We start from the raw sequence: 24,876 nt of genomic DNA, 5'->3' as shown, positions 1-24,876 counted from the left end.
GCCAAAACACCATCGGAACACAGGGAAACGCTAAAGCGACAAAGCCATAAAAATAGCCATCTATAAAACAAGTTGAGGGTGCGAAACATTCCTTTTTCGACTCGACGACCTCCACCGAAACACATCAAGTAGGATGGGAAACTTTCCTGATTCGACACTACGACCTCCACTTATACACATCAAGTAAGTAAAGTTATTGTAATTTTTTAAAAAACTCACCCGTTGGGCTTTGTGTATTCTATCACAGTTGCTGTAGAAATTATGGGATATTAATTCGGTTCATAATAAATTTATAATAAATAATACCTATTTAACTAATAGCAATGGGAAAGGGACAAAAATGGGAATTTAAAAGAAACTTAGAATTCAGTATCGGACAAAATAGCAAAGCTGTGATAGATACAAACAGAAACGGGTAAGTAAGTAATGCATTACATCGAATGGACCGTCAATCCGCTCAAAGCCCCCGATGAAGTAGGGGATTGACGACCATATGATGTAATACAAATATGTATAAAGATGTAATACAATAAATGTATAAAAATGTTTAATATTTTATCATTTTGTCATAAAGTAGTATTGCTACAGTTTTTCATCTATAATTAATATGACAATTTCTTTAGCAATACGTAACAAGTTGAAAAATAATAAATGAATAGGCCCTGGGCATTTAAGATAACCGAGTTTAGGCTAGCTTAAAGACCAGTAATGTATTAACCATAATACCTATGAGTAGAAAACACCCGTAATTAAGAAAATAAACACAATAAACCACAATAGAAAGATAAAATAATAATATGTACTCTGTTCGTACCCGGGCATTGCTAAAACAGCTTCCGGGACAACAGAAAAATCTAGAAATAATTTAAAGAAAAACCACTATAAAAGTATATTAAAAGTAAAATACAACATAAATTATCATATTACTAAAGAATAATATATATATATATATATACACACACACACAGGGTGTTTCAAAAATAATGGTTAATAATTTAAAGGTGAAAAGTACAAAATAAAATAAGCAAAAAAAAGGCCCAGTGAACATCAGGCTGCAAATGAACCATTTTTGAGATAATGCACATTTTCTGTTAAGATCTGCCACTGACTATGGGACCACTAGTTTAGCAAAAAGCTGTAAATCCTTTTGCTAAGGGTGGTTTAATTAAACATAAGATAATACATCTTTCATTTTTGGTTTCAACACCACAGGAGTTTACAGATGTTACATGTTACAGGATGTTACAAAAGGTGTTCAAAATGCTGTCCTTCCATACATATGCAGCTTTGCAGTGTTCTCTGCATTGAGTTGCGAATCCTCTCAGGCATTCCTGGGTCATTTCTGATTTGCTGAAAGGCTCCTTTAACCTGATGCCGTAATTCCTCAACTGTGTTAATGTCAGAAGTGTACACCAAGCTTTTAACATGACCCCAGATATAAAAATTCATAGGATTTAAGTCTGGTGATCTGGGAGGCCACATTACAGGCCCACCTCTACCTATCCTCCGTTGACCATACCTCCTAGTTAGATACCGAGTCACAACTCGGACAAAATATGCCGGTGCACCATGATGCATAAACCACATGTTCTGGTGTTGCTGAAGTGGAACATTATCATCATCAAGGAGGTCTGGAAGAACATTCCGCAGGAATTGCTCTCCTGTTAGACTGTTTGGCAGAAAGTGTGGTCCAATTAGACAGTCTCCTAGTAGTCCTGTCCAGACATTCAATTAAAAACGTTGGTGATGTCGTGACTCGTGAATTGCATGAGGATTTTCGTTGGACCAAACGTGACAGTTATAAACATTAAAAATACCATCAGGAGTAAACTCAGCTTCGTCAGTGAACAAAATGTTGTTTAAAAATTGGGGATTCAGCACACACTGTTGTTGCATCCACTGGCAGAAGTTCACTCTGGGTAGTCTGTATTGCTGAAACCTTGTACACGCTGGATATGGAAGGGTACAGTAACTGGCAACGTAAAATTTGCCACACACTGCTATGACTCAGTACGCGCTCTTGCAGAGCAAACCTCATTGTTGAAATTCCTGGATTTTGTTCTATTCTTTCTAACATGGTTTCCTGAAAATCAGCTGTTATGCTTCTGGGCCTAGCTGCTCATACCCCATGTGCGAAGTGCCCATGTTCTCTAAGGTGTTGATTTATCCTGATGAATGTTCGCCTGTTGGGCTGCCTTCAGCAGGGAAATGCTTCTTGGTACAAATGTGCAGCCTCGAGTGCACTGCTATTGGCTTTACCATACACGAAGTGCATGTCCATATACTCTTTGTTGCTGTAACCTCTTTCCATGTTGACTATCCTTTGACAAGTACTAGTATGCCTGCTACATCTCAGAGCATCAAGAAAAGGGAAAGGGAGAGAATGAGCATAACCTAAACAAACAAGTCAGTGGTGGATCCCAACTAGAAATGTGCAATACAGTAAACCTTCGATTTAACGGACTAATAGGGGAGAAGGGGTGTCTGTTAAATCGAATGTAACCTGACGGGGCATTTTTTATTGTTCTTAATTTAAAAAAAAAAAAAAGCTTTAATACAATATACAGTACTGTACAATATAAAATTATTAAATTATAATAAATATGTAATATTCTGTTGTAAATATAAAATGTTTCAATTTGGCCTTTGATTTACGGATATCAGAAAGTTTGTTTTTTTACACCGCAAATTTCACGAACACGTGCTACTGAGACGCCTTGTTGTAATTTCTCAATTAGCTCTAATTTCTGTGCCACATTTTTAAGTTTACACACTTTGTTTTAACTCCTCTATCACTTGATGCTATTTTAAATTGTAAGTATTGCAAAATTATTTAATAAATAAAGTTACAATTCAGAAATCACAGAAATACTCTGGATACAACCTGACCGCATGACAGTTTGAGTCACGTTCAGCTCGCAAGTCACTGCCTGCTCTTATCTGTTATCTGTATTCTGGGAAAACAGCTATTTGAACATGTTTTCAGAAAGAATAAAAAACAATTTCCTGAATTTGATTAAAAAATAAAAGTAGGCAATTATCAAAACAATAATGGAAATAGGTAATTATTATTAATTTTTAATTAAAAATAACACTGAAGTTTTGTATAACTTAAAAAAAATATATATATGGCTGAGATTAATATGTACATTATTGTATTATTATTTGCCTGGTCCGATAAATCCGAAATATCGGGGCCCATTAAATCGAGGGTTTACTGTATCTCGAAAATGATTCACTTAAGGACCTAATGTTTACTAGGCTTTTTTTGCATATTGTAGTCTGTACAGACTACAATATGCAAAAAACTATCACTTTTGAAACACCCTGTATATACTGCAATACCCATTCACTGACTAAGCTGATGAAGAGGCACATCGTCTCGAAAGCTACTATATATTTTATTAATTTGGTCCATATTTTATTGTATTTTAATGCTTTTATCTTATTGTATTATTATTATTATTATTATTAGCCATATGATGCAAGGAAGCCTGTGGCTTATGGTGCACCGGCCAAAAGAAAAAAAAAAAAAAAACCCACATTACCCTGAGAGAGAGAGAGAGAGAGAGAGAGAGAGAGAGAGAGAGAGAGAGAGAGAGAGAGAGAGAGAGAGAGACAGAAAATCAGAAGTAGAAAGGGAATCACCAAGAAAGCAAGAAAGAGAAAAACAATGTTAACCAGCTCAGAACCCTGGGTTTGGCAAGCACATACTCACCAGATGTGAGCCCCTGGGGTAAATTTTAACACTTTTATTTTATATATCTGTTTTAGTATTTTATGTAGATATTTATTTATTTTAAGCCAGTTTTTCAGTTGTTGCTAGAATGTTTTGTGATATGCAACCCGAAGTTCAAGGCCTGTTTTCCAATGAAAAGTTAAAGGTAAACTGCAGCCATTATCAATCCACTGCAGGATTGAAGCCTCTTCAACAATTCATGCTGAGGGAAATGGACCACAATCTGCCATGCTGGTCCAGTGCGGGTTGGCAGATCGACCGTATTTAGCAGTCAGGGGCTTGGATCCCTGACTGCTAAATGTGCTACTGCCCACTCCTGACCACTTGGCTACGGAGGCCTTCACCAATCAAAAGGACCTGGGGCTAACTGTGCAGTCAGATATGAAGTTCTCTCAGGAGTGCAGACAGGCTGCCTTATTTGTATAAGGAAATGGTTAGGCCACATTTTGAATCGCAAATACAGGTTTGAAAGCCTCATTTTAGGAGGGATGCAGATCTGTTCGAACAGGTGTAAAGAAAGCAACAATTTTAGTATGAGGAATGTGTGAGTATACTTACCAAGAAAGACTTCAGTTCTGCAAATTGTAGATTTTGGAAACTAGTCACCTGTGAGGAGATCTGATTCAAGTGTTTAAGGCATTCAAGTGTCTGATTCAAGTGTTCAAGTGTTTAATGGATCGAGTAAGATAAATGTTAATAGCATCTTTAATCTTGCTTAAAAAACAAAATTTCAATGAATGTTTAAGAGACAGAGGAGATTTGGGATTTGTACAGAATGAGTAGGTGTTATAAGAAAAGTAACAACAAGAGCAACAAAAGAAAACCCAATTTTTCTGATGCAGAGGAAATCAATATTTGTGATATGCTTATGCTAAGAGCTAGAAGTCAGATAATCCTCAACAAAGGAAGGTCATTAATACAGATATGTGATCTTGACCTAAAAATCTGAACATCAAAGATAAGCATTTCAGCAGCAGACTGAATTTTGTAAGATTTAAAACAGGACTGAGTTTTCGAAGGACTTTAAGTTATCTTCACTCCACTCCTGGAGATTGGCAGTTAAGGAATTGGTGGTGGATATTCAACAAGCTTCTGCTGTTCGTGACGGACAATGTTTCTCAACCTTCAAGGTGGAATGTAGGTATAATCATCAGCAAAACTACTGATAGGATTTCCAGTCAAGCGAAGAAAGCCATTAATATACAGGGTGATTCAAAAAGGACTTTACAACTTCGTAAGTGTATAGAAATTTATTCAGGAGACATACATATATTAGTGTATAATTTATTGGACTGTCATATTGTAGCAAAAAACATCAAGTTTTACCCAGAACAGTCATTTTGGTTCAATGTGACTGCCATTGGTGATATGCAGACTTCCCATCTGAACTCAATTTCCTCCCAAACGTGACGTAACATATCTGGTGTGACTTCTGTAACTGCAGCAGTGATTTTAGTTTTGAGCTCGGCAAGATTGGTAGTTAAGGATGGAACAAACACTTGATCTTTAATAAAACCCCTAGAAAAAAGTCTAGAGGTGTCAAATCTATGGAACGAGGTGGCCATGCTAACGGCCCTGCTCAACCAATCCACTAACTTGGGAAACGGTTATTGAGGAATTCCCTTACCACCGTCAGGTAGTGAGGAGGTGTTCTGTATTGCTGAAAGTGAAAGCGTCCTTCGTGGTCATCTTCTTCGAACTGTGGAATGAGAAAAATTTCCAGCATATCCAGATACACGATACCATTGACGATTGTCTCATGGAAAAAGAAGGGTCCGTAAACTTTTACTTTGCTGTGGGCACAAAAGTATTTGCTATAGAGCCATGAATTAGTTTCTTTTTGCATTTAGGAGGAAACAGCCAGTCCGCCATTTTGAAATCTATTTTTTGGGGGTGCTCCCATGGTCTGATTTCGTCGGATTTTGGATATTATTCAGCAATGATTCCTGAGATGGAAACTCTTTAGAACGTTTCTGAAGTAATTTTGCCCAGGTTAAATGGAAAATTGCTTTAGTTTGCCTGGACTAATAGTATCATGGACTCCAAGATCTCCTTATATGTAATATTTTTTGTTTGCAAATGTACTGTCCTCTTTTTTCCATTCATATTCAGCATGCATTTTTGTTCCTGAGAAGGAACTTAGTTGGATTTCATCACAACAGCAGCAGCATAAGAGAAAGGGGCACATTGCAGAGAGACTTCAGCAGTGGTATTGACTGGCTGGTCAGGGCCAATGGCTTTGAGTTTTTTATTCTTAATATCAGCTTTTGTAGCATCTTTTTTAAGTTTCCACACCATCTTCTGAGCTCGAGTGAAATAGCTTTGGTAATCCTGCTGGCATCATTGTATAAGCAGTGCTCCAACCACTGTTTTGCAGCATAATCTGCTTAAGTCTTAATTTAGAGAAGTTAAGTTCTCCTTCGTCATCCTCATAATTCTCGCAACCATACGGGGATGGATATATTTTTGTAGATTTTAAAAACCACCACCTGATTAATATTGGTGGAGATTTTCAATATGATGGATGGATATCAAGAGCAGCTAGTAGACATAATTCCTTAACACAGGTGAATTTGAGATTTTTGTGAATGGTCGAGTATGATCACACCAGAAATGTCCTATTTAGTTAACTCAATCAGAAGTCCTGGGCAAAGCCCTGGTGGGAAGAGATGCACAGGTACAGTAATACACGAGAAACCTAGAATTTGCAAATATGACAGTAGATTGGTCCTTGAGGTTGTCACAGACATTCTCTCAGATATGCCAGACAAGCCGTACTTGCTACCTGGGAGTCTAAAACGCTGATGGAACTGACATTCGAGTGATGCTCAAGTCAAGTTGACCCAATTTCGGCGAAGTCCGGATGGTCTGTGTCAGCCAAATCCTCTGCATGCACCTTCATGATGGTGCGACTGTTAGTAATTCTGAGTATAGCCTCCACGCACAAGTACATGCCGGGTGACAACCCAGGTGTGAACCAATGTAACCTGGGGTCGAGGTATGGCGTCTACACCACATGGAGGAATGCCGCCCCTCTATGTTACCAGGCAGAACTAGGTGGTAGATGACTCTCATCAACCCGTGCAATACCACACTTTACTTATTGGAAGCTTGAAGTGGTGGAACCAATGTTTAGTCTCTAGAGCTAAGTTCCAGTCAACCCTTCCCTATCTCTTCCATCATGCAGCATGATTGATGACTTTTGAGGTTATGATGAACATCGCGGCGAGATCCAATATTCCTTACATTTCGAGGGTACAGCTCTAAAACGGTGTTTGCAGGCCAGCCATTAGATAGTACACCAGACAGAACCTATTGGTAACTCTCTAGGAGGTTTCCAGATCAGCTAGTGTATAATCTTGCTATCTCTACTCTGCCAGATAGTGACTGGAGGGAGCCTGAGTGGTGTGTATGCGGGGAGCACTGTCAAGGACACATTATGTCAAGGATCTGGGTATATTCTTACCATGTGTACGCCATATCCAAAAATTTCATTACTTCATACAGCATGTCGCCCCCCCCCACTTTTTCTTACTATTTAATACATCATGAATTGTCAAACTAATAGAACAAGCTTATTTGCGAAAAGATCTAAACCTCCCAAACACTTCCTAATTCATTTCACAAATATATATATATATTTTTTTTTTTTATGAGAACCCCAAACACGAGAGGTATTATAACCTATAGTACTTAGTACCGTGCTTGGGTTGGAGGTTGAGAAGACGAAAGAAGATATTTGTTGATATTGGACTTGAACTTCTGTAGATTGTAATTTTCAGGAAATACGTATGAAGGAAGGTTGTTCCAGAAAATGGCAGTTGAATGAATAAATGAGGAAGAAGAAAAGTTGGTTCTGTGGGTTTGAAGTTGGACAGTAAATGGATGTTGGCTGGTGGCGGCACGTGTTCGGACTGTTTTGAAAGAGAGAGCGGGAATTATAGAAGCCAATTCAGAAGAACAGTGCCCATGGAAGTATCTGTAGAAGAGGCATGCAGCAGAAACAGTGCGTCTATGAGAAAGCGAGTGGAGAGACTCTGTTAGAGATGAATCATTAATTAACCTAACTGCCCTCTTCTGAATGGAATCAAGAAGCCTGAGAGAGGTTTTGGGGGCACCACCCCAGATGTGGGAACAATATTCCATGGCAGGGCGGATTTGCGATTTATACAGAGTGAGCAGCTGTTTGGGAGAAAAGTAACGCCGAGAGCGAAAGAGAAAACCAAGTTTTTTAGATGCAGAGGAAGCAATATTTGTAATGTGCTTGTGCCAAGAGAGATTAGAATTCAGGGTAATCCCCAAACGAGATATATCATTTTGCCTAGAAATCGGAGTGTCACTAAAGATAAGCATAGGAGCAGAAGAATCCTTTTTGCGAGATATAAGACAAGATTGAGTTTTAGAAGGGTTGAAATCAACTAAGTTGTCTTTGCCCCACTGGAGAATTACCTGAAGATCGGCATTTAAGGAATTGGCAGCAGATTTTCAAGAACTTGAAGCTGATTGAGCTGTACAAGGTTTCTCAAAATGGAAAGTTGAATGCAATGTGCTATCATCGGCAAAACTATGGATAGGATTTCCAGTCAATGGAAGAAGATCATTGATATACAAGAGGAAAAGAGTGGGGGAAAGAACTGAACCTTGGGGGACACCGGCATTAGTGGAGAAGTTAGAAGACAGAGAGCCATCTACCATCACCCTCAGTGAGCGATCAGAGAGAAAACTGGATAACCAATTACTAAAAACAGTTGGCAAACCATAAGATGGAAGCTTGTTTAGAAGACCTTTATGCCAAACACGATCAAAAGCCTTTGAGATGTCAAGAGCAACTACTTGTGTTTCACCGAACCTTTCCAATGAATTAGTCCATAAATGGGTAACATAAGCCAGAATATCACCAGTGGATCGATACTGACGGAATCCATACTGGCGATCGTTGATCAGACGGAAGGTTTCTAGGTAGTTTAAGAGTTGGCGGTTAATTGATTTCTCCATTACATTAGAAAGAGTAGAAGTAATTGTAATGGGACGATAATTGGATGGGAGGGATTTGTCACCCTTTTTAGGAACTGGCTGGATATGAGCAAATTTCCAAGCAGAAGGAAAAACACCTTTGGAATAAGAAAGTGAAAAAAGGCGGTAAAGAATAGGAGTAATTTCAGGAGCACAGGTTTTGAGAACAAGTGGAAAAATACCTTCAGGACCTGGAGCTTTCTTAGCATCAAGATTCATCAAAATCCTTCTGATATCCTTTTGACGGAAGACCACAGGAGGCATTGAATGGAGCGTGTTAGGAATGGTGGGAGGTGTTTTACCAAGATCATTAATACATGAGCTCGAAGAAAAATGGGATGCTAGCAGGTCAGCTTTATCCTTGGCTGAAGTGACAACAGAACCATCTGGTTTGGACAGAGGTGGGAGCAGAGATGGGCAAAAGTTGCGGCCAATAGCTTTGGCAAGAGACCAGAATGCTCGGCTACCATTAGCGCAAGAAGCAAGTTTTCTACTCTTAGCCTGTTCAAACTCTAGTTTGGACTGATTAATAACTGCTTTATAATTGTTGCAAGCTTTGGTGTAGGCAGAAAATGAAACTGAAGAATTAGAAAGAAGCCAATTACGATATGCAAAGTTGTTCTCTTGGACAGCCTTAGCACATTTATTGGAAAACCAAGGTTTAGATAAAGGACGAGATTTTAAAGTGGAGTGTGGGATAAAGGATTCCATTCCTGCAAGAATAATTTCACTGACACGATCTGAGCAAACGTTGACATCAGAAGTTTTGAAACAGTAATCAGACCAAGGAAAAGAAGAAAAGAAGTCTCGCAGGTCGTCCCATTTTGCATTCTTGTAATGCCAAACAATACGAGGTTGGGAATAGCCATGAGATAAAGGTTCCATTGGAGAAGAGACAATCACATATGTAGTCTCAATTCTAATCTCAACGATGTCCATTTCCACTTGCAGTCTGCCAAACCCCATATACTTTTCCTGACAGAATCTCAGTTATCGGTTGATTCAACTACTGCTCATCTCAGATGCCCAAATTATTCGCTGTATGATTCCTTTTGCCTCAAAGGTGGTACTAGTGCATATATGCGTTCTGATATTCCCTGTCAGAGACTTGGCAATTTGGAATCTCCTCTCTTTGATCTTCATTGGCTTAAAATCTCTCTATCTCTTTATGTCAAATTCATCTGTTGTCTCTACCATTGTGCCAACTCCACTAATCACTTGGAGCTCCCACCGCATGGGTTTGTTAAGGGAAAGTCTTGTCTGACAAATTTGATACGATATTATGATGTGGTTACAAAGGAACTGGATGCAAAAAATAATTTTGATATCATATATTTGGATTTCAGGAAAGCTTTTGACACTGCTGCGCATGGAAGACTATTGTACAAATTGGAGCAGAATGGTATTAAGGGTAAGCTGCTACAATGGATAAAAGGATGGTAAGTGGGAGAAGACAGAGGGTGGTAATCAATTGGTGCTGCTCTTCTTGGACTAATGTTATTAGTGGAGTCCCACAGGGTTCGGTGTTAGGTCCACTTTTGTTTTGTATATTTATCAATGATATTGATGAAGGTATATCAGGCTTAATGTCGAAGTTTGCAGATGATAGAAAGGTTGGCAGGGTTGTTAATGACAGTGATGGCAGTGTGCTAGTGCAACAGGATCTAGATAATTTGGGCAGATGGGCTAAGAAGTGGCAACTGAAGTTTAACCTTGACAAATGCAAAGTATTGCATATGGGTAGAAGTAACCCCAGAGAATCGTACCAACTGTGTGGTACTACACTTAAGGTGGTAGAAAATGAAAGACCTGGGAGTAATTGTGCAGTCAGATATGAAGTTTTCTGAGCAATGCGGACAGGCTGCCAGGGCAGGTCATGGGGTTTTGTCAATGATATATAGGAATTTTGCTAGCAGGGAAAAGGAGGTAATTATCCCTCTGTATAAGGCAATGGTCAGGCCACGCCTTTAGTACTGCGTACAGGTCTGGAGGCCTCATTTTAGGAAGGATGTAGATTTGCTTGAGCGTGTACAGTGAAGGGCAACAAGATTGATGAGGGGAATGAAGGGATCCTCTTACCAAGAGAAGCTTAAGTTCTGCAAATTGCAGTGGTTGGAAATAGGCACCTACGCGGTGATCTGATTGAGGTATATAAAGCCTTGAATGGGTTGAGCAAGCTGAATTCTGACGGGATCCTTCCACTTGTTCAGATTACGAACCTAAGGGGGTATAAATTCAAATTAAGAAAAGACAGATGTAGATTAGATGTGCGGAAATTTGCCTTTAGCCAGCAGGTGGTTAATTGATGGAACAAACTTCCATCTGTCGTTTTGGAAGTTGATAGGTTAAATAAATTTAAGGAGGATCTGGACAGGCATTTGGAGGGAATGGTGTGATTTTTTTTTTTTTTTTTTTTGGCTGATGCTGCATAAGCTCATACACTTGCTTTCTTGCATCAATTGCCACTGCTGCTACTACTACTACTACTTCCTCTCTTTGCAACTTCACTTTCTCCAGTCCAACTTTCCTAACAGTGAGGTAATTTTCCTTTGTGATTTTAATGTTTACAACTCTAGCTGGTTTCCGTTTTCTAGTCAAACCGTTCCAGTTGGTTGAGATGCTGAGGCTTTTGCAATTACTAACGAACTTGCACAGATTGTTCATTTATCTACAAGAACACCGGACAATCCTAATCATACAGCCAACACGCTTGATCTTTTTTTCATAAACAACCCTTCTAAGTACACGGTCGAAGTGAAAGGTCCTTTAGGCACATCAGATCACAACTTGGTGATTGTGTCTTCTCCAATGGAGCCTTTATCTCATGGCTATTCCCAACCTCGTGTTGTTTGGCATTACAAGAATGCAAAATGGAATGACCTGCGAGATTTCTTTTCTTCTTTTCCTTGGTCCGATTACCGTTTCAAAACTTCTGATGTCAACATTTGCTTAGATCGTGTCAGAGAAATTATTCTTGCAGGAATGGAATCCTTATCTTACACTCCACATTGAAATTTCGTCTTTTATCTAAACCTTGGTTGGCTTTCCAATAAATGTGCTAAGGCTGTTCACGAGAAGAATGTTGCATATCGTAATTGGCTTGTTTCTAATTCTCCAGTTTTATTTTCTGCCTACACCAAAGCTCGCAACAATTGTAAAGCAGATATTAATCAGTCTAAACTAGAGTTTGAACAGGCTAAGAGTAGAAAACTTGCTTCTTGCCTTAATGGTAGCCGAGCATTCTGATCACTTGCCAAAAGTATTGGGCGCAACTTTTGCCCAACTCTGCTCCCACCTCTGTCCAAACCAGATGGTTCTGTTGTCACTTCGGCCAAGGATAAAGCTGACCTGCTAGCATCCCATTTTTCTTCCAACTCATGTATTAATGATCTTGGAAAAACACCTCCAACCATTCTCAACATGCTCGGTGGAACATGAGCAGGGTATGTCTGCCAGCAGCAAAGGTTGATGACGTTGTAGAGCGGATATCATCTTTTAAGGGCACAAAAGGTGATATAGTTGTACATGTTGGAACTAATGATATTAAGAGTAGGAGACCGGCGGAATTACTTACCAAGTACAGGTCACTATTGAAAAAAAGCCGTAAATTAGGGTTGAATTTGAAAGTGTCTGCAATTCTTCCCAGACACGATAGGAGGGAGTATATGATGAGAGCATGTCGATCAATTCGTCCCTGGAAAGATTGTGCAAGGCTCAAGGGGTAGAATTTTTTTCAGCCTGGTCTGTACTTGTTAACAGGAGAGACTGCTTCTACAGGGATGGGATACACTTAAATAGAAAGGGTGCAAGAATGTTTGCTGATGCTATCGAGGCAGTGTAGGTGGGTCTGAAAACTGCTAGATTGGAGGGATACAAGGACTAATAGATTAACAGTAGCCACTGGCAGAGGTGAAAGTGATTCTTGCACTGCTTCTATTGGAATGAGCCGCAGCATGGAAAATAAGATGCAGGATATTTCAGTGACTGCTGGGAATCATTGGGGTACAAATAAGCACATGGGTTGTGTTAGGGTAGCTAAGAAAAAGAACAGGTGCATGTATACTTGCATGTACACCAATGCTAGGAGTTTAGTAAATAAATTTGATGAATTAGAGATACTGCTCAAAACATCAAAGGCAGATATCGTGGGGATTTCAGAGACATGATGTCACACAGATATAAGGAATGCAGAACTGGAATTTGGGGAGTACAATGTCTACAGAAAGGACAGACAGGATAGGAAGGGAGGAGGGTTTATACTATTAGTTAAGAAATACATAAAATCCAAGGAAGTGAAGCCAGTCGACATGGCTGGACAGTGCAGTGTCGAGTCAGTTTGGTGTGACATAAGCATTGGGAGATCAAAATTGAGTAGGAGTGTGCTTTAGGCCTAATGACTCTGATGAGTATAATAAGAAACTGTACAGGGAAATAGAGTGGGCCGGTAAATCAGAGAGTCATAATAGGGGATTTTAATTTCCCAGATATTGACTGGAATTTGGGGGCTGGTCACACACACTAGCAAGGATTTTGTAGATTTATTGTATGATTGTTTTCTGCATCAGCATGTTCGGGAGACAACTAGAGGGAGTAATACTCTTGATTTGATTATCAGTAGAGATTCTTCATGCATTAAGAATCGGCAGGTAAATAAACCACTAGGTGGCAGTGATCACAGTGTGCTGAAGTTGGATTTACTCAAAGAGGTAACTACCATTAGGGGTAAAGGGAAGGGTTATTGCTTTTGTAAAGGCAACTATGATGGACTGAGACAGTATTTAAATTCTATACAGTGGGACCAACTGATGATGTTACCAACAGCAAATTCCAAATGAGAACCATTCAAAGAACTTATCTTGGAAGCTACTAGGCTTTACATACCAACTAAGAAATATGGTTCAAGGTTTAGGCTTAAGTGGATGTCAGATGAACTAATGAGACATATGGCAGAGAAGAAAAATGCATGGGATACATACAAATTAACACATGACTCAGAAGCCTATGATAGATACAAGTTGATCTGTAACCAAGTTACAAAGGAGGTTAGGCAGGCGAAGGCAGATTACAAGATATCTTTGGCAAGGGATGCAAAGAAAAACAGCAAAGAGTTCTTTACTTATGTAAACTCTAGAAGGAAGGGGATGAATCAGATTGGTCCACTTGATATTGATGGGTCAACTGTTGATGATCCTGCTCAGGTAGCTAACAAACTAAATGAATATTTTGCATCGACATTCACACATGAGGAGTTCTTCAGCGAGGGGAATGCCAGAGGTGTGTTCAACTCTGGCAGTAAGCTAGATAATCTTGTAATAACTGAGAATAAAGTGGAGGAGAAATTGTTGAAGGTAAACATAAGAAAGGCACCCAGAGTGGATGGAATCTCTCCAGTTATATTAAAGGAGGCAGCAAAGGAAGTAAGCAAACCCTTAGCCATAATTATGAGAGCTTAACTGGACTCAGGGGAGGCACCCATGGACTGGAGATTTGAAAATGTGACCCCAATCCACAAAGGAGGATCAAAGGGAGGCACAGATAATTATAGACCTGTTAGTTTAACTTCTGTTCCCGGAAAATTAATGGAGGCATTGGTTAAAGAAGCACTGCAGCATCATCTAGACAAGACTTCAGTTATAGCTCAGACACAGCATGGTTTTGTTAAGGGGAAGTCTTGCCTGACCAATTTGATTGGATACTATGATGCAGTCACAAAAGAACTGGATGCATGGAATAACTTTGATATTATATACCTGGATCTTAGAAAGGCTTTTGATACTGTTGCCCATGGAAGACTGCTACACAAATTGGAGCAGTGTGGCATTGGAGGCAAATTGCTGCTATGGATAAAAGGGTGGTTGAGGGGGAGAAGACAGAGAGTGGTAATCAATGGACACTGCTCATCGTGGACTAATGTTATTAGTGAGTCCCTCAGGGTTCAGTATTGGGTCAATTACTGTTTTTTCTTTTTATAAATGATATTGATGATGGTATATCAAGCTTAACGTCCAAGTTTGCAGATGATACGAAGGTTGGCAGGGTTGTGAAGGACACTACTGACACTACGCTACTGCAGAACGATCTGGAAAGGTTGAGCAGATGGGCTGAGAGGTAGCAAAGGAAGTTTAACAATAACAAATGTAAAGTACTACATATGGGAAACAGCAACCCCAGAGCAATGTATCAACTCTGTGGTATTATACTGACAGTGGTAGAGAATGAAAGGGATCTGGGGGTGGTTGTGCAGGCAGATATGAAGTTTTCTGAGCAGTGCAGATGGTCTACAAGAGCAGCTCATGGAATCTTGTCAATGATATACAGGAATTTTTCTAACAGGGATAAGGAGGTGATTATCCCCTTGTATAAGGTAATGGTCAGGCCACACCTTGAGTACTGTATACAGGTCTGGAGGCCTCATTTTAAGAAGGATGTAGAGCTGTTGGAACGAGTACAGAGAAAGGCAACAAGATTAGTGAATGGAACAAAGGGGTGCTCTTACGAAGAAAGGCTTAAGTTTTGCAAATTACAGTGTCTGGAGACTAGGCACCAGCGAGGTGATCTGATAGAGGTGTATAAAGCCTTGAATGGTTTGAGCATGCTCAATGCTGATGGGATTCTTCCTTTTGCTCAGAACAATCACCTGAGAGGGCATAAATTCAAATTGAGGAAGGACAGATATAGGATAGACGTGAGGAAATTTCCCTTTAGCCAGCGGGTGGTTGGTTGGTGGAACAGACTTCCATCCCTTGTTGTGGAAGTTGATAGCCTAAATAAGTTTAAGTCTCAGCTGGACAGGTATTTCGAACGAACAGAGGGGTGAAGTGGAAGTGGTTATTTTTTAAATTTTTTTAAATTTAATTTAATTTTTTTTTGGATGATGATGCATAAGCTTGCTTTCTTGCATCAAATGCCTGTACTAATGCTAATGCTCCATTCAATGCCTCCTGTGGTCTTCTGTCAAAAGGATGTCATAAGGATTTTGACGAATCTTGATGCTAAGAAAGCTCCAGGTGCCGAAGGTATTTCTCCACTTGTTCTCAAAACATGTGCTCCTGAACTTACTCCTATTCTTTGCCACCTTTTTTCACTTTATTATTACAAAGGTGTTTTTCCTTCTGCTTGGAAATTTGCTCATATGCAGCCAGTTCCTAAAAAGGGGGACAAATCCCTCCCATCCAATTATCGTCCCATTGCAATTCCTTCTACTCTTTCTAAAGTAATGGAGAAATCAATTAACCACCAACTCTTAAACTACCAAAAACCTTCTGTCTGATCAATGATCGTCAATATGGATTCCGTCAGTGTTGATCCACTGGTGATATTCTGGCTGATGTTAACAATTTATGGACTAATTCAATGGAAAGGTTCAGTGAAACACAAGTAGTTGCTCTTGACATCTCAAAGGATTTCGATCGTGTTTGGCATAAAGGTGTTCTAAACAAGCTTCCATCTTATGGTTTGCCAACTGTTTTTTGTAATTGGTTAACCAGTTTTCTCTCTGATCGCTCACTGAAGGTGATGGTAGATGGCTCTCTGTCTTCTATGGTGCCTCCATAGCCAGGTGGGAAGCAGCAGCAGTGCGTAGCACATGCTTCTTGATTAGACCGGGGTTTGAGCCTACCACCACCAAATATGGAGGATGCGGAAAGGTCAGGGAATAACCACCGCATATCCCGGAGCAATATGGCCTTAGTTGCTAATGCTCCTAAAAAAAAAAAATAAATAAATAACTCTGTCTTCTAACTTCTCCACTAATGCCGGTGTCCCTCAAGATTCAGTTCTTTCCCCCAATCTTTCCTCTTGTATATTAATGACCTTCTTCCATTGATTGGAAATCCTATCCATAGTTTTGCTGGTGATAGCACATTGCATTCCACTTTCCATTTTGAGAAACCTTGCCCAATCAGCTTCAATTTCTCGAAAATCTGCTACCAATTCCTTAAATGCCGATCTTCAGGTAATTCTCCAGTGGGGCAAAGACAACTTAGTTGATTTGAACCCTTCTAAAACTCAGTCTTGTCTTATATCTCGCAAAAAGAATTCATCTCCTCCTATGCTTATCTTTGGTGACACTCCGATTTCTTGGTAACATGATATATCTCTTTTAGATATTACCCTGACTTCGAATCTCTCTTGGCACAAGCACATTACAAATATTGCTTCCTCTGCATTGAAAAAACTTGGTTTTCTCTTTCCCTCTCAGCGTTACTTTTCTTCCAAAGAGCTGATCACTCTGTATAAATCGCAAATGTGCCCTGCCATGGAATATTGTTCCCACATCTGGGATGGTGCCCCGAAAACCTCTCTCAGGCTTCTTGATTCCATTCAGAAGAGGGCAGTTAGGTTAATTAAAGGTTTCATCTCTAACAGAGTCTCTCCACTCGCTGTCTCACAGACGTACTGTTTCTGCTGCATGCCTCTTCTACAGATACTTCCATGGGCACTGTTCTTCTGAATTGGCTTCTTTAATTCCCGCTCTCTCTTTCAAAATAGTCCGAACACGTGCCACTACCAGCCAACATCCATTTACTGTCCAGCTTCAAACTCACAGAACTAACTTTTCATCTTCCTCGTTTATTCATTCAACTGTTGTTTTCTGGAACAACCTTGATTCATACGTATTTCATGAAAATTATAGTCTACAGAAGTTGAAGTATAATGTCTACAAATATCTTCTTTCGTCTTCTCAACCTCCAACCCAAGCACGGTTCTAAATACTATAGGTACCTCGAGATATCTCTCATGTTTGGGGTTTACATATAAAAAAAAAAAAAAAAAACAAAGAAAGCACATGATGCATGGATTGTGCCCAGAAAGATTACTGCTACTAGTTATACTGTACCCAGACAAAGTAACCAGTCAAATTCAGCAAAGAATGCACTGAAAGGATGAGGAGGGGCTGGTTAGGGTGGGAGCCAGTGCAATGTTGAGTCAGTTTGGTATGCCATAATCACTAGGAAAACAAAAATAAGAGGGGTGTTATGATGGGAGGGAGTTTATGAGGATAGCATTCTCAATCATTTCAGCCCTGGAGGGATTGTGCAAGGCTCATAGGTAGAATGTTTTTCAGCGTGGTCTGTGCTTATTAACAGGAGAGACTGCTTCTAGAGGGATGGAATACACTTAAATAGAAAGGGTGCAAGAGTGTTTACTGATGCTATCAAGGCAGCATTAGGTGGGTCAGAAACTGCGAGCTTGGGAGAGGAGTTCACAGAAAGGTTAAAAGTAGGCAGAGGTGAAGGTGATTCTTGTGCTACTTCTATTAAAACCAGCGGTGGCCTAGAGCGAGGGGTGCTGGGGATTTCAGGGACTGACGGCAGACATCATAAAACAAATAAATACATGGGCTAAGTTAGGGTAACTAAGAATAAGAATAGGTGCATGTATACTTGCATGTACACCAATGCTATAAGTATAGTAAATAAATTTGAAGTGCTGGTCAAGGCATCAAAGGCAATTATTGTTGGGATATCAGAGACATGGTGTCAAACAGATATTAGGAATGCAGAATTAAAATTTGGGGAGTACAATGTGTACAGAAAGGATAGGAAGAGGAGGGGTTATGCTGTTAATTAAGAAAAACAAAATCTAAGGAAGTGCACCCAGTTGACACAGATGGACAGTGCAATGTTGAGTCAGTTTGGTGTGGCATAAGTACTAGGAGAGAAAAAATAAGAGTAGGAGAGTATTATAGGCACAGTGACTCGGATCAGCACAACAAACAATTGTACAGAGAAACAGAGTGGGCTAGTAAATCAGAATATCTTATGATGGGGGATTTTAGCTTCCTAGATACTGACTGGAACTTGTGTGTTGGTCACTCGCACTCTATCAAGACTTTTGTTGATTTATTGGATGATTGTTTTGTGTGTGTGTGTGTGTGTGTGTGTGTGTGTGTGTGTGTGTGTGCGTGTGTGCGTGTGTGTGTGCGCGCGCTTGATGTTAGGAGTGTGAGGAAGTAAGTACTAACTCTGTATTATTATGAGCCTTTAAGAGACCTTGAAGAACAGAGCAGATGCCCTCGAAGGACTTAAATCGGGAGCCCATCAATTTATCAGTTGCCCAAATCAACACCAGAGCTTGCACTTTATGATCAGGCAACACAGCGGCAATCAACAAGGCAGAATGCGTTGGTCCGACAGGAACTAGTTGTCGGTGACTCTATTTACAGGGAAACGGAAATATTGTATCAAAAGGATAGTTGGAACAGTACCAGGGTATGTCTGCCAGCAGAAAATTTGATGACATTAGAACTGGATTCAAAAAATAATCTTGATATCATATACTTGGATTTCAGAAAAGCTTCTGACACTGTTGCACATGGAAGACTACTGTACAAATTAGAGTAGAATGGTATTAAGGGTAAGTTGCTACAATTGATAAAAGGGTGGTTGAGTGGGAGAAGACAGAGGGTGGTAATCAATGGATGCTGCTCTTCATGGACTAATGTTATTAGTGGAGTCCCACATGGTTCAGTGTTGGGCCCACTGTTGTTTTGTATATTTATCAATGATATTGATGAAGGCATATCAGGATTAGTGTCTAAGTTTGCAGATGATACAAAGGTTAGTAGGATTGTTAATGACAGTAATGGCAGTGTGCTACTGCAACAGGATCTAGAAAATTTGGGCAGATGGGCTGAAAAGTGGCAACTGAAGTTTAACATTGACAAATGCAAAGTACTGCATATGGGTAGAAGTAACCCCAGGGGTACGAACCAACTGTGTATGTCTACACTTAAGGTGGTAGAAAATGAAAAAGACCTGGGAATAATCGTGCAGTCAGATATGAAGTTTTCTGAGCAATGCAGACAGGCTGCAAGAGCAGGTAATGGGGTATTGTCAATGATATACAGGAATTTTGCTAGCAGGGAAAAGGCGATTATCGCTTTGTATAAAGCAATGGTCAGGCCATGCCTTGAGTGCTGTATACGGGTCTGGAGGTGTCATTTTAGGAAGGATGTAGATTTGCTTGAGCTTGTACAGAGAAGGGCAACAAGATTGGTGAGAGGAACAAAGGGGTCCTCTTATCAAGAGAGGCTTAAGTTTCTGCAAACTGCAGCGGCTGGAGACTAGGCACCTGCGAGATCTGATTGAGGTGTATAAGGCCTTGAATGGGTTGAGCACACTGAATTCTGATGGGAGTCTTCCGTTTGCTCACAACCTGAGAGGGCATAAATTCAAATTGAGGAAAGACAGTTGTAGAATAGATGTGCAGAAATTTTCCTTTAGCCAGCAGGTGGTTAATTGCTGGAACAAACTTCCATCTATCGTTGTGGAAGTTATAGCTTAACTAAATTCAAGGAGGAACTTTTAGAGGGAATGGTTGTGTGAATTTTTTTTTTTGGCTGATGCTACATAAGCCAACTTTGCAGAGCGAGTTAGTTAACCAGAATATCTTATAATGGGGGATTTTTACTTTCCAGATATTTACTGAAACTTGTGTGGGTGCTCACACAATAGCAGAGCTTTCCTGGATGTGTGAGAGGAGATTTTCTACAACTGAAATCTACAAAAGACAAAATAAAACTTGTGATTTGATTATCACCCCTGACCCTCTGTGCATTAAAAATCTCCAGATAAAAGAACAACTAGCAGCAGAAATCATAATATATGATGTGAGATTTATTTAAAGATATTGCTACTGTCAAGGGTAAAGAGAAGGATTTTGCTTTTGTAAAGGTGACTACAACAGCCTTAAAAATGTTTTTGGCTTTTTGAAGCCAAAATTGGCAATAATGAAACATTGATTTCCACTATATTTTCTCCAAAGTGGAAATCTATCAGGGAAATAGTGTGACATTCTGCCACCTCAAAATGAAGAAAATGTAAGTTTTCAGTGAAAATACTTGAAATATGAAGTGCAAGCCAAGAGTTTAAAGACTGGAGCAAAAAATTTATTTAGACTTCCTTCAAATTAGTCCCCTCCAGAGATTACACATCGAGCCAGCAATTTTTTCACTGTTGAAGTGCTTCCAAATTCCTGCTTGTGTACTGCTGTCCAACACTTTCTGCAACCGAGCTTGAATTTCCTATTGATTTATAACTCATCATGCAAACTCGGCAATATCTAAAGTGCATGGTCATGTGTGGTTCGTACTACACGTGATCGAGTCTGGAAATTTTTTGCTTGCAACTTGGGGACAGAAAAGTCACTATCAAAGTTTACTCTCAAGTTTGACATGGGGGGGGGGGAGAGGGAGGATCAGCTGTGTTCTCCAATGTATTTGCATAAATAACTAGTTTCATATTTTATTAAAATCACAGAACTAAATAATATAATTTTACCTTAAAATAAATGTAGTAAGTAAGCAGTAACATACCTGTGGTATATCAGAATTTTTTTTAAAAGATATTGTTTTGAAGAAAGGCTGTAACTTTTGGGCAAGCATAATATTTCCTCTAATCTTCAGTTTTCCAGACATGAATGCCTACAAAAAGCAATATAAAAATATAAGTTTTGACACTCTGAATTCATGTATAAAAATGTAATAAACCTTGAAAATTTTAATAGTTATTAAACTGTACATTTCTTTAAGGATATAAAAGCTTAAGGTAATTCTGAATTCAAAATATATCTTGGGTCATCCCTCGAGACAAAAGGTTCGAGCTATATAATAAAAGGGTATTCCAAATCAGGCGCTAAAATGCAATTTCTAAGAAAAGCAAATTGTGATAAAAAACCAAAAGCTAGGACATTAGTGATCACTCACTCTTGAAATGAACCAATTGTTATAATTGGTTCATTTCAAGATTCATTATCAAACACAGTTATATGTGTTTGATAACAATCAAATGAGGAAATGTTTCATCACATTGATGCAACGTTCCCCCTTTCCTTTTTCCCCCCTAGATTCCTTAGGTAGAACTGCAGGTTTATCATGCCTCTTCATATTCATTGTTTTATCAAGCTACATTTTGAGGTTATACTAATAGAGGCATGTGGTGCAAGAAAGTAAATGTATGAGCTTATGTAGCATCAGCCAAAAAAAAAAAATAATAAATAAATAAATAAATATTTACACAATCATTCCCTCTAAATGTTTGTCCAGTTCCTCCTTGAATTTATTTAAGATATCAACTTCCACAATTCCAGTGTCTGTAATTCTGCCCAGACACAATAGGAGGGAGTACATTAAGATGGTAGATGACTTTCATCAACCGGTGAAATACCACCACTTTGCTTATTGGAGGCTTGAAGTGGTGAAACCCATGTTTAGTCTCTAGAGCAAAGTTTCCGGCATCCCCCCCATACTTCTCCTTCAACTCATGCACGGTACTAAGTACTATAGGTTTTGATACATTTTGTGTTTGGAGTTTTCATAAAAAAAAAAAAAAAACCCACTGTCCTGCTAAAATGTATCAATAATAATTATTGGCACCTTATAAGATTTAATTGGATTTTGGTTTTAATGGTGCAAAAACACCAAGGGTTATAATGTGCCAGGAAGAATTTAAATTTACAGGAAAATTGAGATTTTGGTAAACTTTAAAAAGGTTACCTTATCAAAAAAGTTTTTTATATGTACATACATTGATAAGTAAAAAGAAGTAGAAGAGTAAAAATAAGTTTTCTATTTTATATACATCTATACACATTAATAGCACATAAATTAAAAACTACTGACACACAGTCACTGTATAAGGTTCAGTCAGATGGTTAAAGGTGATAAAACATGCACTTCTAAAATTTGGACATACTGTCAAAACATGCTTAACAGAAAAAGGTATCACACTGCTCACACATCAGCCCTCAGCAGAAAACAGTATCAGTTGACTATGTCCAATGTGGAGCCTAGCAAAATCAACTTTCTCTTTATGATCCCTGTGCTGACTAGACTGCCATAGTTTTATTAGAGGCTTGATCTGATAGTTTTTGTTACCTGCCCATGCCACGAATCTTTCCATGGCAAATAAATCATATTATGGATTATTTGCCTATTCATGTTTGTAGAGGGGACTCAGATCAAGGTTATTCATCAAAGCTGCTGATTTGGCTGCATTATCAGCCAAATCATTTCCGGTAATGCCAATGTGGCTGGGGATCAGGAAGATATCAAATCCACCTCCATAGACAGAGCATATCATCTGTTGTTGTTATTTGGTTTTTAGGAGCATTAGCAACTAAGGCCATATTGCTCTGGGGATATGCGGTGGTAATTCCCTGACCTTTCCGCATCCTCCGTATTTGGTGGGCACGGGCTCAAACCCTGGTCTAATCAAGAAGCGTGTGCTACACACTGCTGCTCCTGCCCACCTGACTATGGAGGCACCAGCATATCATCTGCTAAAGCCAGAAGATATGCTACGGAGGTGCCAGCATATCATCTGCTAAAGCCTGAACAGGGTTGGATGATTGTTGTATCTAATTGCTGATAGACCCTGGAGTGCATTTAAAGAAACTGTATTTAAAGACAAATGCACAAGGCATAATAATTCCATATAGGCATAAATTAACTATATAATATTGATGTAGATACACCATAGCTAACCCATAAAATTAAACTACGTACATAGTGTAGAGGCATCGTTTTAATAGTATCTCATATTGTGGCTACCTTCACAACAAGATACCAGGCGCTGCACTACTTCGAATAAGCAACACTCCTCTAGTAGAAAAGACTACTGTTACTTATTCTCAGTGGGCACCATCACCCAGACAGCATTGTTTCAATGTTTGTTGGCCTATCATCGGTGGGTGGGAAGGTACCCTAGTAATGCAAACATGCCATCACCACTGCAAAGTTAATTCCACAATATGAGAGATGTCAAATGGTGAAAAGAATGATATGGTATTTAAAGACTAAATGCACAAGGTATAATTCCATATGGGCATAAATTAACTATATAATATTGATGTAGATACACCATAGTTAGCCCATAAAATTAACTACATACGTAGTGTAGAGGCATCATTTAAATTGTATTTCATATTGTGACTACCTTCACAACGAGATACCAGGTGTTGCACTACTTCGAATAAGCAACGTTTCTCTAGTAGAAAAGACTACTGTTACTTAATATTAGTGGGCACCACCTGATGATGTTGGAGGGTTGTTATGTGGTCCAAGGCTAACTATATAGCATGCAACTCTGAGTGTATAATGCTACATTCAAGGAGAATCTGCTCAGATATATTAAAGACTGAAAAGACAGCTAGCGATCCCACACATGATTTTGTGAATAGAGATGAAAGTACATACATCGATAAGTAAAAAGCAGTAGAAGAGTAAAAATAAGTTTCCTATCATCAGTGCATCAGACTTCATCCAGTTCTTAAGAGAGAAGTCACAGGCTAGAGTTGGAGTATCCAGGGTGGAAGGCTTTGGTGATCAAGCAACCTTGTCTACCATGATATTAAGCTCTCTGAGTAGCTCTTGGACATGAATACTGAATGGACTGTTGCCAGTCGAATGATTTGTTATAAACATTTTCCCATCATGGTTCAAAAACGAATGCCCATGTGGGGTCATCTGGCAGGGAGTTCAGCTTAAAGACATACTGAAGAGACAACTGTTTCTGTCAAAGGAACAAGGATGGTTCATTTGCTTCAACATACAGACTTTTGTCAGGTGATATTATGAATGCACCATTAGCAACATGAGTGACTTGATGGTAAATGGGATCAAGCCACCAAAGTGCAATCTTTCTGGAGGATAAATATAAGTGAGACCCATAATATAATTTTGAAGGTACAAGTGCATTGGTCTACATGACAAGAAATAGAAGAGAGGGCATGGAGAATGTTAAGCTCTCTCATTTCCTTTGTGTGTAGTGGACAAATGTCAGCTTTTTGTCAAATATGAGTCTCAAGAATTTTTTCTCCTACTACTGGAATTGTGCTTTGTCCAATTCTTAATTCAGGCTCAGGGTTAAGGTTATGCTTCCACAAAAAATGGTGGCAAACTCTCTTCTACAGTGAGAACCAGAAACCATTAGCCATGGCACAGGAGCTAAGATGGTCAACGGCTTGTTGCAGTTGTCACTCAATAGCCCTCATGTTGCACGATTGAGTAAATATGTCATCAACACAGAGTATCTTGTTTACAGCTGGAGGAAGTTGTTCAGTAATGGAGTTTACTTTAATGACAAAGGTAATACTTAAGACAGATCCATATGGTACTTCCT

General features: G+C 39.2%; 1 protein-coding gene across 1 annotated transcript in view; it reads right to left on the bottom strand.

Annotated features, from left to right (window-relative positions):
• Mfe2 (peroxisomal Multifunctional enzyme type 2) overlaps positions 1-24,876 on the bottom strand; it is a 741,845-nt gene that overhangs the window by 181,890 nt on the left and 535,079 nt on the right. The window contains exon 22 of the mRNA XM_090372984.1: positions 21,072-21,179. Within this exon, the coding sequence (XP_090229110.1) occupies positions 21,072-21,179 (108 nt within the window). The remainder of the gene's footprint in view (positions 1-21,071; positions 21,180-24,876) is intronic.

The sequence above is a fragment of the Mastigoproctus giganteus genome, chromosome 4 (genome assembly GCF_048544385.1).
Source record: "Mastigoproctus giganteus isolate SK-2022 chromosome 4, ASM4854438v1, whole genome shotgun sequence".
In the NCBI taxonomy this organism is placed as follows: Eukaryota; Metazoa; Arthropoda; class Arachnida; order Uropygi; family Thelyphonidae; genus Mastigoproctus; species Mastigoproctus giganteus.
Note: the sequence above shows the minus strand (reverse complement) of the source record. Positions and strands in the feature narration are given on the sequence as shown.